The sequence below is a fragment of the Morone saxatilis genome, unplaced genomic scaffold (assembly GCF_004916995.1).
Source record: "Morone saxatilis isolate NCDOM2014 unplaced genomic scaffold, NCSU_SB_2.0 Contig8, whole genome shotgun sequence".
NCBI classification, from domain to species: domain Eukaryota; kingdom Metazoa; phylum Chordata; class Actinopteri; family Moronidae; genus Morone; species Morone saxatilis.
In genome coordinates this window covers 9,439,185-9,455,388 of record NW_023340257.1, presented here as the reverse complement: position 1 = coordinate 9,455,388, position 16,204 = coordinate 9,439,185, and the positions used below count along the sequence as shown (strand labels likewise).

Sequence of the window (16,204 nt, the reverse complement as noted above, 5' to 3'; positions counted from 1 at the left end):
ATTTTCCTTTTAATCTTATTCATCTCTTTTGTCTTTTCACTTCGTACCCTGCCTTCCTCTCTCTATGTTTCTCTCTAAACAAATTACTCTGGGAGTTTTGCCATAACAAAACCTCAATTAAACAACACTTCTCAACACAACACATGCACAACGCCAAACAGCATGTTATGCACAATTGCGTCCGAGTTATGGAGGGCAGTGTTCTCGTAATGAATGACACAAATATACTATACATCTTCTCTGGTCCGTTTTCTTATATTCTCCCCTCCTTCTCTCTCTCTTCCTCACGTCATCTCTCTCACCACCACACACACCACCACACAACTGTATAATGCCTCACCTCTTGGCCTTCCTCTTGAGAGTGTCAATGAATACGTATGTCCTCCAGTGGTTGTTGGGAATCATGAGTGAATGACATTATACCATATCAGGACATTTTGAGTTTAGACACACCACACTATTACTTATTTCTACAACCACAACAAACCACACACCCCACACACCACCACACACAACACCACAAACACACACACACAACACACAAGATGTTGAACTTGGAACTGTTTTATTTCATTCATCTTGGTATTTAGAAGAATCATTTTGGAAATTGTCATGCCAAAATCAAATGCAGATGTGTCCAAATACACCATGCACACATAAACAAAGCCCACTTTTAATGGTTAATGAAATATGAATACTAAGTTATTAATTATGTCTGTAGCAATTACGGGGAAAATGTGCTGTTTATGATTCTTTTGTTCTTATATATCCCCAAGTTTAATTTGTTTCCTTAATGTGTCAGGATCAAGTTCTCTGTAGGCTTCACGGTAGCGCTTGGCCATCCTTTTTTTAACTTTGGATCCAACCCAAAACATGTGTATATTTGTAGACCTGGTTCTGATGATCTATAGCCTGACAAGACTGCCATGGATTTCAGTTTTATTGTTTTTGGTTTGTTTCATTTTATTATCCTGGGAGATGCTTTTGTTTTTGAACTTGAAGATTAAAAAAACACATGACAAAAATTAGAATTGAATAATGTAAGCAGAATGTACCTCAAGTACATTTACCTTCTTTTCATTTTTTCAGAGTGACAACAGTGACCTTACAGGTTGCACCTGTGGCAGAAACTGATTATATTAATGCAAAAAAACAAGCATGTACTTGGACACTCATCGAATTAGTGAGTGAGGTTGGCAGCGGGGCAGCTGTGTCCATTGTCCGGCTGGATGGGTGGAAAAACTGATCCTGCCTGGCAGCAGGAATGTCAGCTGAGCTTATGCAACACCAGAGTGTGTTTATGGTGTATTTATAGACACTAGAGGCATATACACATCCATACAAAAGAACTCCATACATGCACACACATACCACATAGAGTACCATTTAAAGCTCTGTTTTGCAAAAAAAAAAAAAATCATTATTAATTTTACAGTTGTGTCACTTTTTCGCTCTTGTATTTTGGCCTCCAGTGTTGGGAACAGTCACACTCTCCTTTGAGCCACTCAGCAAGGTGAGTCACACTAAGAATACCAACGAGGGAAGAGGAGAGCGCAGGGAGAGGACGGTTTTGGTGGGTACAGTTGGTGGTTATAGCAGTGAGTATGGGAATCTTGCCTCATGAAGCTTTTGTTTTTATACTTTTATTGCTCACTTTCCCCGTAACTGTCAGTATTTCACGTATTTTTCATTCTGAACTTTTTCCATTGGCTTCATGTTCCCTGAGACTAATTAGCCATCTTTTTCTGTCTCATTTTGCCCCCACCACCCCCACACACACTTTCAGTGAGTGAATCCCTATATAATGATTGCTTATGTCTGATAATTATCCAGTGTGCACAGCATGATAGAAACAGAACAAGTAGAGCAGCATAGTATAAGATAAACCCTATTTTTTTTGGGTGGGGGGGATTTTAAAAAAATTAGACGACTGAAGTTTGTGCCCACATTGTAATCTCTCACTACTACTGTGCACTGTATACAATAATAGCTGCATGCTGTTTACTTGAATGAGGAAGCTCTTTCTGTGCCATCTGAGTCTATGGCAGCAATAATTATGCCAGTGATCAGTCTCCAGCCCTCAGGGACTGTCCTGCTCCTGTTTAACACCAGTGTGTTGGCCTAAATTCTCTACTAAATCCCATTGTTATTATCATTGAACATCTAAACCAGCTTAATGCTGAAGGGTGCGAGCAAAGTGAGGCTGATAACATTATATTACACTGACTGCAAAAAATATACTGACAATCGACACTACATTTCATTGCTGTCCTGAGGCTCCTCTGTTTATCGCATCATTTTTTTTATCATCTAAAAAGTGTTAAAAGATGAACCGAGAAGAGAAAACAAAATGCTAATATTTGGCTTATTATTACAACATTTACTTTATCGAGGGATGTATACTTTTACCACATGCAAAAGGGTGGCTGTCGTGTGAATCAAACCTCTTGGCAGCTTCCCCATGCTTCATCCATCATGCTCCACTGGAACATGTGTTTTTGTTCTCCATGCAACAGTATCATGTTGCCACACCTTTGTCTCTGGTGCCAAGGGTGTGAGGAAATATAAAACCAATACCTGGTTAGAGAGGGGCAGTGATACTGTTGGCTGTCATCGTTTCAACCAATCATGTTTCTTCACTTGCATATTCTTATAGGGAAAATGCTTTTCATATTGATATAAAGTGTTAACTTTGTGTGTTATATTTGTAACACCACTGCAAGTACAAGCAAGAATATCCCAAGGAGGCACAAACATGAGCTGTGTATGCAGAAAATTAAATACAGGTCCCTTGATCTAGTAAGGCAGAACTAATTAATTACATTTCAATACCTGCATAACGACAAATTGGGCAAGGAATAGTTTAAATACTCTGTCTCAACACATTTGCATTAGATTAATTTGTTGCGGGGAAAAAATACATATTTTAGTGGGAGCTCAGTTATAACAGCCCGGGATTTCTGTGGTTACACTCTGCCCCAGTTTTTATGCAGAATCACTGGAGAGCTAAAAAAAAATGTAGCAATTGTTCTGATTCAAATGAGAGAGGGAGATATCAGCCATCACATGCTGTTTGGCATCCACATCAGGGGCTCAGAGAAGAGAGCTGGCAGACAGTGTGTGTGTGTGTGTGAGTGTGAGTGTGAGGCACGAGTGGCTGATTGGCAAGAAAGAGACTTTTGGAAGGGGTTCACGTCTTTTTTAGGTCAGAGTCAATCGTTAATCGTTCTTTCAAATAGGAGACTGACTCCCCATTATGATAATGGAGTCCCAGTGATCAGACAGTAATGATCAGTATTGATTCTCCAAAGGGAATGAATTATAAAATGTTGTGTTTTGTTGGTGTTAGAATATACGTACATAAAGTGTGTATGTGCTAATTTTATAGTGATTCACACACTGTAGTCATTTTTTTATTGGTGGTCTATTGAGCTCATCACTTCGGAAACATAGCTATTAAACATATACACACACGCACACACACACTCCACATGCACCTGTCAATCAGTCTGTCAGCGATTGGCGGCTTTCATCATATTTTTATGAGCCTGTAAATAAAGAGCAAGTGTGCAACCACCAACATGTCACCAAGCCAAGTCTTCATTAACATTAGATGCCACATCTGAAATAACAAACCTGACGTACTGATGTGTTTTAAAGTATGCATTACTTTACTGTTCAAACTATAGTTATAACTCAAATGCTGGCTCTGTTTTATGGTCAGAATTGTGACTATGGTTCATACTAACTTTGTAACTTCTGCCTTTGTTGTAATGATTTGAGAAATGCAGTTCTGGCAAAATGGCTATCAGGGAAAGCAGCATGAGCTTCTTAAACCTTTCGAAATAGACTTAAATATTTCATGCTGTAAACCATTTTAAACACCTTATCTCACTCTTATACTGCAAACAAAGGTAAACACAGAAATTAGCTATCGTTGCTAAACACATAGAGATCTACTTGTGGAGGAACCAGCCAGTGAACCAAACCAGCTGCTTGGCCAGCTAGCAATTGATTGATTGTTCCAATGAATCTGATTATTGCAAGTATAGTTAATGTATGCTTGGACAAAAAACCCTGTGGCTGTTTAAGAAAGATATATTACATTACTTTCTATACACCTATAATGCAAGTAAATCATAGGAGACAGGTTTGCTTGTTAAAAAGGTGCTATAGAGATTATAAAACAATTATGACGCTTGTAAGTGGCTACTTCTCGAACTTTTTCTGGTGTGCCCTCAAAGAAAGTTCAGGCCCTACACCCCACAATCTTTGTCAGACATTAACAATGATAGGATAAGCAACTAATAAAGTTTGAGAGCCACTGGGCACCAACACCTGTAGCTAATGAAAGCTGATGAGTTACTATTAAAAAACAAACATTTCATTTAAGACACATAATAAAATCACTTTATCCCTTAAATGTCCAAGATGACATTATGTTGGACATTTACATTTGGTTACATCTGATATAAACAGGACAAAAAAAAGAAAAAAACAGATTGCACAGCACATTGTAGCCGCCAGAAATCTTACATAAAACACATGTGACATAAATATCTTGCTGCTTCTGTCAGTTCACAGCTGAGCTGTGCATACAGTATGATTCTGCAACATTCTGCCAATTAATTTTCTCTGAATAGTGAACAAACAAATTTGGATTATAGAAATCCTTTTGAATTATGAAAGGCTCTGCTTCGTTGCCCTACAAAATAAAAGGATCCATAAATATTTGGAATCCCTCAACATTTTGACACCACCCTGCGCCCTTGGTTTTTAATCATTCTTGTCTCTTGTGTCTGCTCTGCTTTGTTTTCCGAAATTAGAGAGCGAACAGAGCCAAAAGCAGCAAGGAGGCTGGAGAATAAAGACAGAGGGAAGGAGAGAAGATAAGAGGAAGGGAGAAAGGCTGGACTACAGACCAATGAATGTGGAGCTTTAGGCTTGAATGATTGGAATGGGACACAGGCGGATTAGGCATTTAGTGACAAGAAAGGAGAGTAAAGCGACGAGAGGGAAGACATGGAAAGGGAAGGAGGGTGGTAACCCAATACTGAAAAGATCCATGTGTGAGAAAAAGGAGAGGAGACTGAGTGAGGGAGAGATGGGAAAACAAGATCACCACTTGCTGCTCTAATATTCTAACTTCCAAAAGTGGAAACTGTCACAGACGTCACAGCCTGGAAACCAACGCCATTGGTGCTTTCTGCGTCAGTCACACAGACAAGAATCAAAACACTCCCTCCAGCCTCCATATGTTTTGTCACCATGGTGTTAGAAGATGTCAACACACTCTAATGCTGCAAGACAGATGCTGGCTATTAGCATTAGGGCCAGATCAGGTGACACAACTCTAAGCCGGGGGTCGTTATGGGCAGCATGACTCCTGTGACACACAATGCACACAAATGAAATGATAGGGCAGGAGGGGAACCACTTGTCATCAGATGGCCCTGATGGTCCGGCCCAAAAATACTTTAATAATGTGTACTTACTGTATGCAAGCACACACACCAATTTACTGATCGCAGTGAGGATGATGTGTAGTGTGTAGGAGAGGGTAAGCACTCTGAGATGAGCCAAATGATTTGGTGCATCAACAAGCGGCTCTGCACAATACATTAGGCCTTCAATCTGTTTGCACTGTGTCAAGTATGACTGCATGGGCGCTATTTAAGCTCTCACTCACACTCACACACTCACAGGGCTTAACTGACCTGTAGGGCATGCCAGTCTTATGTGCGACTGTCTCCTCTTTGCCCAGTCCAAACATTTTCAGGTACCAGTTGGTCTCCATCTCCCTGATCAGTGTCGCCTTGTTTCTGTGCGCCCCCTGCTTCCCTGCTGAGGAACCGCGCTTGGCATCCTGGGAGTTGCTGCGGTGGGCTCTCGTCCCGCTCAGAGAGGCCACCGATTGTTTGCGGTGGGCATGGCCTGGCGGGAGCCCCCCGATGCCCCCTCCGCTGCTCCGGGCGGCTAGCATGGCCCCAGAGGGTGCCCCCTCCCCTCAAGGGCAGAGTTCAGAGAGCAAGGTGAAGAGGAGGAGCTTCAAGTTTCGAAGTGTTTCCTTCTTCTCCTTTTCTGATGGATCACTCCAGTTTCAGAGAGGGACGCATGTCTAAGGAAAGCTTGTTTTCTCTGACTGTCAGACCCTTGTTTTTCTACTTTTTGGTCATCTTCTGTCCCCAAACTCACTACATTTGCTTCCTAAATTTTGTTTTCAAGTCTGTTTCCTATCGGTTTATTCTGAGTTCTGTCTGTCTGTACCTCTCTGTGTTTCTGTCTGTCTGTCTGTCTGTCTGTGCAGTGTTCTGTCTGTCTGTCTGTGCAGTGTGCTCTCTGCTCTCTTATAGCCTCATCCAGCCTGAAACAAGATCCTGGTTTCCTTGTCTCGTCACAGCCTGCCCTGGCCTAAAAGGAGGGAGCCAAACATGCCAGGGTGTTGACAATGTGTACACACTCACACACACCACACCACCAACAACAACACGCACGCACACACACACAGACACACAACACACACCCACACACACACACAACACACACACACCACAAACCACACTGCATACACAATAGGTGTACGCAGATAAGTGCTAAAACAACATACAAGAAATGATATAAATACACAGATAAACTGCATACCTGTGAACACAGACATGCAGTGCCCACAGACAAAGTAAAGTGAAAATAATGTGGATGTAGGCAATAAACACTTTGGAAATTGTCTGCACTAGAGCCATTAACAATGATTAGCACATACCACATGTACACTGGTACACACAGACTGTTTCTTTTTATCTTCAGGGTTGGTACCAGTGACAGCTCTATATTTACACTCCTCCTGGATCATTTCAGAGTCTTTGAGTCTTAACACCGTTCCTTGTGTCATAAGACTTTGCCAGGCATAACAATGTGGAAACACAGAAGTTTGGCTGCAACACATATCAGAATATGTTTCACACCACATGTTAAATAGCTATAGTATTTCAGACTTTTGCAAAAAAAGACAAAATTGTTATCTGACCATTACATGTTTAATTTGGGAGTAGTACATAAAAAAACATTAAAAAAAACAGCAATGCTGCCTAGCTGGGATGTATATTTAAATGTAAATTCACATATAAAGGCATTGTTTGAGGATTTGTGTTTCATTATGTAATTTGTGTGTGTTTGTTCAGCTGGAAGTTCAAACAGACACACAAACAACTCCTTTATGGATTCCCTCCTGGCAACTTTCAAGCAGACTTCTAGGTAACTTTATTTTTTGCCTGAATGCACCCGAGAGGGGGACACAGAACAGCAAAGCAGCACTGTGCAAAGATGGGGGGGGGAGTACATTAACTGAAGGTGAGTGGAAGGACCTGAGGAGACGCATGTGTTCAGTTATTGTCTGTGTGGTGGAGAGGGATCGCATGCTGATGAGATGCTAATTCATGTCAGGTACTGCAGGGGAGCAGGGGGGCTGATGTGGCCCCTTTCCACCTGACTCAACACAAGTTTAGGTTCAAAGTCAGTCTGTTATAAGGAAAGGAGGAGGAGAGGGGGGAGAAGATGCAAGGAGAGAGCCAGGGAGAGAATTTGGACTCTGTGTGGTTCATTTATTATGAAAGCTGGCTAAGTAAAGTGCTGGCTCACTTGTCCGAACCAAAGGATGGGAGCGAGCTTTGTTGGAGGTGAAACTGGGAGGACTGCGTTTTAATTTTGTCCTTTGTTAAAATGTTTGAACAACTGTTTTGAATTTAATGTAAGACAAGCAGATATAAGACATAGAAATAAGCATTTGAATTATTTTAGGGATTTTAAACTGATTATAATCAGAATATTCTGCTCCAAGTAAACATAGCCTACTTGTTCTTGTAGCTAGTTGAGCTCGTTGGCCCTAGTATGATAAGAAAAAGTGTAAGATCATTAATTTAAATATACCCCTGTTTAGCTTCTTAAAGCTTACATACTAAACGGCATGTTTTTTAACATTACATGCCTTTTAGAAAGACGACTAATCAATGGGTTTAGCTACTGTAACTCTATCTATGGAGTTGGCTGGGGTTTCTGGAGTGTAAACCTCCCCAAATCCAATAAAGGACAGAAAAGAGCTGCTAACAATTGCAAAAACTCTGACAGCATCCATGACAGCTTCTACTCAATACTATAAAGTGGATTTGCTAGTGATTTTTTTATATAACCCCAACTAATGTAATCAGTTTGAGCTGGAAGTGTTAGACGTGTGTACTCATGCATTAAATGGTTCCTTGTGGTCAAGCTGTGTGGTCTGAGGATCCTCCTGATATCTAAGCAGATACCCAGAGATTGGTGTCCACAGAGGTCAAGTGAATAGATCAGCGATGGAGTGTCAGTCCTGAATTATTCAGCCGGGTAATGAGACCCTGATAGCTCACTGGACATGTCTGAGGGGCCTGGGGGGAAAAGGTTGGGGTCAGTGCTGACTGTACAGGGTGAAGGGATGGAGGACAGTCTGTCTGTGTCTGCGGTTAGCAGCTAATTTGTTTTGGAAATATGCTGGAGTTCAGCCATTTACTGCAGGGTTGTGCACTGTGTCCTTTAAGGCCACGTCACTGATAGCTAGCATTTTGGCGATATTATAATAAACACCTTAAGGGGTGCCCAGATGGCTCACCTGGTAGAGCTGAGTCCTTGCTGCAGTGACCCAGGGTTCAAATCTAACCTGTGGTGCTTTTACTGTGTGTCATCCCCTCTCTCTGCCCCCCTTTCCTGTTACTCTTCAGCTGTCACTGTCCATTAAAGGCAATAAAAGCCCCAAAAATAATTTAAAAAAAAGGTACCTTGAAATAGAACTGACCTGACAGACCATTTACTAAAGTAGCTGCCCCTTCAGTATATCTGGTTCATTAGGCATTACAGGCAATGTTGCACATCCGTTTTACCTTAGTGACACTATTTTAGGGATTTTAGCATCAGTGTGATGAAGTACCTTGGACTAAAAGGTATTTAAATCAACGCTTAACAAAAAAGACAATCCCATCTTGTTATTTTATATATTATTTGTATTAATTAAGTAACTTAAGAGCACTTTACATTGTTAGGAATTCATTTACCACGAGGTTATATGCAGGGCACTGACTATGGGTCTCTTTGGGTAAAACAGTCAAATGTTATATTTGACATGGCACACACAGGCCTGCACACAGCACTCTGAGTGATGACCTGTTGTCCCTCAAGGTCACTGCCTGAGGAGAGTCACAGAAAGTGAACCCAATCTGACTTCTCTGTAATGTTGCCGTCAGCAAGAGAGAAATTCTAGCATGGACAAAATCAGTCATTCAAGTCCTTTATCCCGAACCCCTACTGAGACGCAAACTGATACAGCGTACAATGCACACTACACAGGCACACACACACAAACACACACACAAACACAGGTGTGCATGATACACAGAGCTCTTTCTTTTAATATGTTAGATACTGTTCGATTAATCTAATTATCACTGGTAGTTTGCCTAGGGTGGTAACGGCTGTTGTTTTTATCGGAGTATTTTCAGGAGTGTGGAGGCGCTCTACCACAGGTGGGAACAACTGTACTTCATATCAGCAACACACAGACACAAACACTCATATACAAATTAAATATTCAAATATTCCATCACACGGTAAAATAGGAAACTCTCCACCTCTGTATGTCTCTATATATGTCCCTGCTGTCACTAGTAAACCATGTTAAATCCCTACACAGACACTTTTATCTCTCCTTATCCTGAACAGCCAGTAAGACCCTACATCTTTTATATATCGTATGTAGTAAGCATATTATAAACCGCTGCATTAATTCTAGCAGCTTGGTGAAATGTATCAACCTTAGATTTTCTATGAATAATTCCATAATTTCTTTCTGATTTTGCATCAAATATTTTTCGTAGCATTATCTTGCAAATTGAATCTTTTTGAACCTTGAACTAAACATGTTTCTTGTTTGCTTTGTACGTTGTTCCTTTACCCTAAAACTGTCAGCAGTTGCTGGTTTCTACTCCCAGCGCCAAAGAAAAGCAGAGAATAAACAGGAAAGAATAGATGTGATTACAGATACTAAGCAGGTTTATAATTAGTCCAGAAGTCTAAGCGAGAGAGAGGCAGTGAAGGAATGGTGAGAGGGTGATGAAGGATACAGAGGAGAGTGGGGAAACTTTGTGGAATTAGATAGGTAAAATATTTAGACACACACACACTGACCCACATGCACACACTACATATATAATAAATATAAAGCTGCATTTTCTAGAAAAGAGAAATAGAAGGATGGTCTTAAAATGGCATCACTAAGTTCTTCATCTCTGGAAGATGCAAATTTTTGAGAATTTCAGAAAAGCCTTTTGAAAAACATTGAGATTATGTTTTGGGTGCAGGTGTGTTCAACTCCACAGCAAAAAATGAAAACTCTACGTCTCTGCACCGACAAGAACAATGTGGTAATCTTCTTTTATCTCTTTATCTCAGATTAATACCAGTATGTGTCAGAAACTTTATTATTCATTGAGGAGTCATATAATACAGTGAGATATGTATCAGGGAAAAAGATCAAATAAATGTGTCTTCAGATCGGAGAATATCACTATGAATTAGACTAAATCACCTTTAAATCTAAATACAGTCTCGTGACACACACACACACACACACACACACACACTTTGCGATTTATCCGGAGCTCCAAGCATCCTTTACAAGCTAGAGTTGCTGAGTGCAAGGTATAATTTTCACATGAAGAACAGGAATATCTACTGGAAACTATTCCTAAGTGGCCTGAGGATGATGAGAAGCCCTTGATAGTGTTTACTGTTTACAGCAAGCTGTCTTTGATAGCAGTGTGGATGACCTTAGCTGGAACTCTTTGAGCGGAAGAAACAGGTGAAGACTTTTTTTTGACAAAATCCTTAAAAGGAAGTGGTTGTTTGCTGGATTTTGGTTTATGTTTGTTCAATCATAAATACAGATTTTTCCGTATTCACAAAAATCATTGAATGGCTTTTTAAGTATGAAAATGTGGAGCACGCGCTGTGACCTTCACAGTCAACTGACTTCAACCCAGTTTGGAGTGACGTGCTCGACAGCGCTCTCCACCTCCATCATCAGAACACCAAATGCGGGAATATCTCTTAGAAGATTGGCATTCATCCCTCCAGTAAAGTGGGCTTGTTCCCGGAAAGTATGTGTCGATCCAAAGACTGGCAGGACAATTCTGGGAATCACTTCAGTACGTACATCAGTAAGTGAACGGCTTCAGTGCTGATACGTTCAGTTTTGTACAGCGCTAGCCTATACTAGCACACATTATATGGGTCATGATTGTGTATGTAGCCTTTGAGTAATTAAATAAAGGTTATAAAAAAAATACTATGCCTCATAATTCTGATCTGCAGACTTGTAGTTGACAAACAACCCACAAGGACACTATGTTGGTTTCCCCTCTGAAGGCCCAGTGTCACCCTCCCCTTACAAGGAGAAACTAATAATAAAACATGAACAGGTCCATAGAGTCAGCATTTGCTTCGTCTGTTCTGGGCCACTGTAGAAACATGGCGGTTCAACATTGCAGACTCCATGGAAGGCGACCCGCAACGTCTGTGGATAAAAAAGGTTCATTCTAAGGTAACAAAAAATAACGATTCTTTTTTTGTTTAATGAAAACATACCTATGAATATTATATTCATTTTTACCAATAGATCCTTCTAAATGTTCCACACTGGAGCTGTAACGTGTCACTGATCTGGTTGGTATGAGGCCCTAATGCGAAACATGTACCAAGACTTCCTGTAGCAGCATCAGTATCCGTAGCATCTCCCTCTGCTGGTATGTGTTGCACTTACTCATTTTATTTCAGTCTGGAAATGAAGCATTGACACGCACTAAGCCCGGACACTTTAAAGGAGTGTCACCTTTTCGATAAATCATTTTGAGTGACTACCCCTCCACCCACACACGCACATACACACAACAGTGATCAATCACAAGACCGGGACAATCTCGTCTTGATGATTAGCGAGGCTCCTTTCTGCGTCTCTTGAGAGTTTTTGTCTCAAGCAATGATCAATGAGAGATGATCAATTCCTCTTCCTCTGTTCAATAGAGGACCATCAACAGCCTTCAGTAAACACAGTTCACTTCAGGGATGTTAGCTGGCTGGTCATTTGGAAAACAAACAAATGACCGTAGCTCTCTGGCTCATTTGGATTGTGTCACACTCACTTAGTTCTTTATCAATCACACAGAGACTGAGGAAGAGAAATGAAAGACGTGGTCTAGATGCTTGAACAGTGGAGGAAGAAATCCCAATAGGTGCTATGGTGCTGAGGGCCTGATGGGTGAGATGTGTGTGATGTTTTCCATTAATTGAAAATAGATATGGCTACATTTCCTTGTTTAAAACGGACACATTTCACCATGTTGGACTCTTGAATTTGAAACAAAGAAGAAAAAATTAAACAGATCCCGATGACTTTATAAAGTGATAATAAAGTGTTAACTGAAAATACCTCCTGCAAGTTACACTTTAGAGCTCAGACGCATGCAAAATAAAGGGAACACACACACACATTCAGTGATGCACGTGCACATTTTGTCTTGATTTAGCACTACTGTTCCTGTCCACTCTCGTCAGCTGACAATAAATTATAAACACATTCCTTCACCGCTCTGTCACCGGGAGAATTTATTACCGTCCACAATGACAGCTTTGGTTGGACACAGTTCACAGCTTCTCAGATTCCTGAAAAGCCACGTGCTCATCAGTGAGAGTGCACACACACTTACGTATGCACAATACACAGACAGTAGAAAAAAGCCATGCCAAGCACACAAAAACACACAATGAGAATAGGGTCAGCTGCCCAAATGGTTTTGAAATGTACAAAAAAAAAATCCAGAAAATTATGAAAATAATATACATGGTGCATGAAACACAAAATATTGCTTCATTGATTTTTGCAATATGACGTTAACAAAGCTCACCATGATTTATGAGACGGTTAACGCACACACATTAATACCACGAGTCTCTCTGCCCTGTTAGTGTTCAATAAAGTACTATTTTTTACTGTTTTATTTGCTTCCTGTCATCTTGTCATCTTTTCAACACGGAGTCATCCATCACTTGTATTCCAGCATTATTCATTTCTCTCCAACTGAAAAGTAGACTTATTGAAAGAATTCAAAGTTTCATCATATTTCCCAAACCTCTCATCACTTTCTACACTGAAGTGAAGCTTTAGAATAATTTAGATGTCAAAAGTCTCTCCCTGAAAAAACAATAAATAACACAATACTGTGACTATATTTCATGGATGTATATTTCTACCTATTAAAATATTATCATCCTTTTCTGTAATGTATATCACCATCCATCTATCTATAAACTCACTCTTTTTTCCTTTATGTTTGCATGAGGGTCAGCAGAGCAACAAGATGTTTATTCCCATAGCAGCTTCCTCCAGCTCCCTCTGGTGGATCACTCTGGCCTTCGTCTCCACTCTGTGCTGGCTCTTCCTCCCAGTCCACTGGACATTCAACACCAGGGACGTCCTTTTCAACCAGAAACAACTACAAACAAGTTTCTATGTGGAGGAGCAGCAGCATTTGACTGTGACGTGCTCCTGTATTACTGATCTACTGATTATGTTCTGTTGTGTTGGGGTCAGCAGACGTTATAATGGCAAACATGTCAGCGGTTGCCTGTTTGGAAACTGGCAACATTAGCATTAGCATTTAGCTCTGTTTTGGTCATCACCAACTCAGAGTGAAAATATATTTTCCATAGAGAAAATCCTTCAGTGCCATTTCTCTTCTTTCAATGAAGAAATACCCTCCAGTTCTGATATAAGGGATCCTAAATAATGAAACAAGATCATCTTCATCATCAATAACTTTGAAAAAACTACATTTAGCAGTTGACAGACGTTCATTGAAATATGTTGAGTGGGATTTTACCAATACTTCACTGTCAGTAAAAGTCCTAACAATGATGAATATATTGCTTTAACAAGAAAAACACGCATTATAGTGAGTGAAAATATTTATTATATTGTTAGGAAATGTATTATGCTAACAGAGTTACACAAATTTGTATTATATTGACAGGTTATTATGATAAAAGAAATGTAAGTTTGCTGAGTAAACATTTCATACAAATATTTTAATAAGAACCACATAAGCTAAATGCCTGTAATTGTAAAAATTGTCAGATATGTTTGAAAATGATTTGCAACTAGCAGTATAGCAGTATAATATCTGAGGTAAACATTGTCTTAATTTTAATTCAACTACCACAACTGAAACAACAGCAGCTTTGACAGTAACAGTCTGAACTTGTTGAAATCTGTTTTATCAGAATGCATTTTTGAGATATTTAGTAATTGTTGAGGTTGAGGTAGCGGATTTCTTTCCTCTTGGATATTGCTTATTGAAATTAACCCTATCTAACGCAGGTTAAGGTACACTTGACTTGGTCTGAGACACATTCAGTCAGTGTAAACATTGTAAAATATTTTTTTCTGTTATTATAGACCAAATATAACAAGACTAGGACGCCTAATCAGCTGGACCAGTAGCCCAGTGAAGCAGCCATCTACATTATTTAAAAATTTCAGTACTGTGGCTCAGTTTTAGTAGTTAGCGTTGCTCCACTAATCATCGATAGAAGTGGTTGCAGTCGTAGTGACTTCAGTAGCAGTTGTAGCAAGCGAGGCTGATGTGCCAGTCGAGCTCCCGTCGCGTGGTTTGGTACGGGGCCTCATCACCTCCTCTGTGTTGCGTTCAGGTTTGACCAAGAGAACGTAACATTTGGGCAGGAAGATGCAGGTCAGCAGGCCGAAGCTGGAAGCCAGGATGGCAAAAATCTGGACTGCGACCATGAACTTGCCACGTGTGCTGAGGTAAGCCGGGACGAAGGAGATCCACACGATGAAGAAGACCAGCATGCCGAAGGTCATACTCTTCCCCTCACTGGAAAAAAGAAACATGCATCATTCCTCTGAAGTCTCAAAATAAATGTTCTTTACACAAAAAGTGGCTCAACGAGAGAAGGATAAACGCCTAAAATCTCAAAGGTTGGTTGAAAAGAAGGAAAAGTGGAAATTAAATTTAAAAAGTGTAAATTTACAAATGTGATGCTCTGCATGACATTTTTCAGATAATACTAGTGTTTGTGTGTGCATGTGTGTGTGAGTGCCAGCTGTCTAATGTTACATAATACCTGCACACAGGATGAGGAAGTGTAAACAGAAGGAAATAATCCCTCTAAGCATGTTGCTTTATAATTTTCCTGTCATATTCATGTTTTCTAATGGGGAGGTGTTTTTTTCTGGACAAAAGTCAATTTTAAGATCAGAAATATTATATTATAATGTATTATGTTTATTCCCACAGTGTCGAGCCATGATATTCTATGCTAAATGTTCCTCCTGTTTTCCCTGAAACTTTGTGTGTTTCCCACCTGATGTGGTCCTCAAGTTTGCGGGCTATGAAGGCAAAGATGAAGGCCACCAGAGCCAGCAGGATGTCATAGGCAAAGATACAACAGATGAAGACAATTGAGCCTATATCACACTCGAGGATGATCTTTATATTCTGGGCAGAGGTGTTCTTCACTCGGTGAGGAGGGAGGATGATGAGCCACACTGTGCACGCTATAGCCTGGGCAGAAGAATGATAAGGTCAGTACTGTTACAGGAGAGTAAGTCAGGTATCAAGTCAAATGCAAGCTTTTTTTTGTTGTTGCATTTACCTGTATTAATGTTGCCACAGCAGCTATCGCCCTCTGGTGGCCACAGGAGAGAGTGTCAACTTCAGGGTTATCGCTGACATTGATGTTATTGTTGTTATTTGTGTTGGCGTCAGGATTGCCGCTGTTGGCTGCTGCTTCGGCTGCAGCCTTTGCAGCTTTGGCAGCTGCTTTGCTTTTGGCACGGACCGCTTTGAGCGCCTGAGCTCTCAGCATCAACACTGCTGCCTTACCTGAAGTAAAGACATCAGAATATACTTTTTACTTATTTTTTTAAAAATCTACACATATTGGTATTTTTGTCATCTATTTTTTGTCTGTCCAGGGAGAGGGATCTTTACGTTTTTTTCCATTTTTCCCAGTTAAAAGGATTTCTAGGGGAATTTTTCCTTACCCAAATTGAGGGTCTAAGGACAGAGGATGTTGAATGATGTACAGATTGTAAAGCCCCCTGAAGCAA

At 40.4% G+C, this 16,204-nt stretch overlaps 2 protein-coding genes across 2 annotated transcripts in view; both read right to left on the bottom strand.

Moving 5' to 3' along the window:
* kcnab1a (potassium voltage-gated channel, shaker-related subfamily, beta member 1 a) overlaps positions 1 to 6,276 on the bottom strand; it is a 97,570-nt gene extending 91,294 nt beyond the window's left edge. The window contains exon 1 of the mRNA XM_035680435.1: positions 5,718 to 6,276. Within this exon, the coding sequence (XP_035536328.1) occupies positions 5,718 to 5,983 (266 nt within the window). The 5' untranslated portion in view covers positions 5,984 to 6,276. The remainder of the gene's footprint in view (positions 1 to 5,717) is intronic.
* Positions 6,277 to 14,647: 8,371 nt separating this feature from the next.
* LOC118342003 (vomeronasal type-2 receptor 1) overlaps positions 14,648 to 16,204 on the bottom strand; it is an 8,817-nt gene continuing 7,260 nt past the window's right edge. Inside the window, exons 14-16 of the mRNA XM_035680428.1 lie at positions 15,748 to 15,977; positions 15,457 to 15,656; positions 14,648 to 14,966 (exon numbers count right to left, since the gene is read on the bottom strand). Coding sequence (XP_035536321.1) covers positions 14,648 to 14,966; positions 15,457 to 15,656; positions 15,748 to 15,977 — 749 coding nt within the window. The remainder of the gene's footprint in view (positions 14,967 to 15,456; positions 15,657 to 15,747; positions 15,978 to 16,204) is intronic.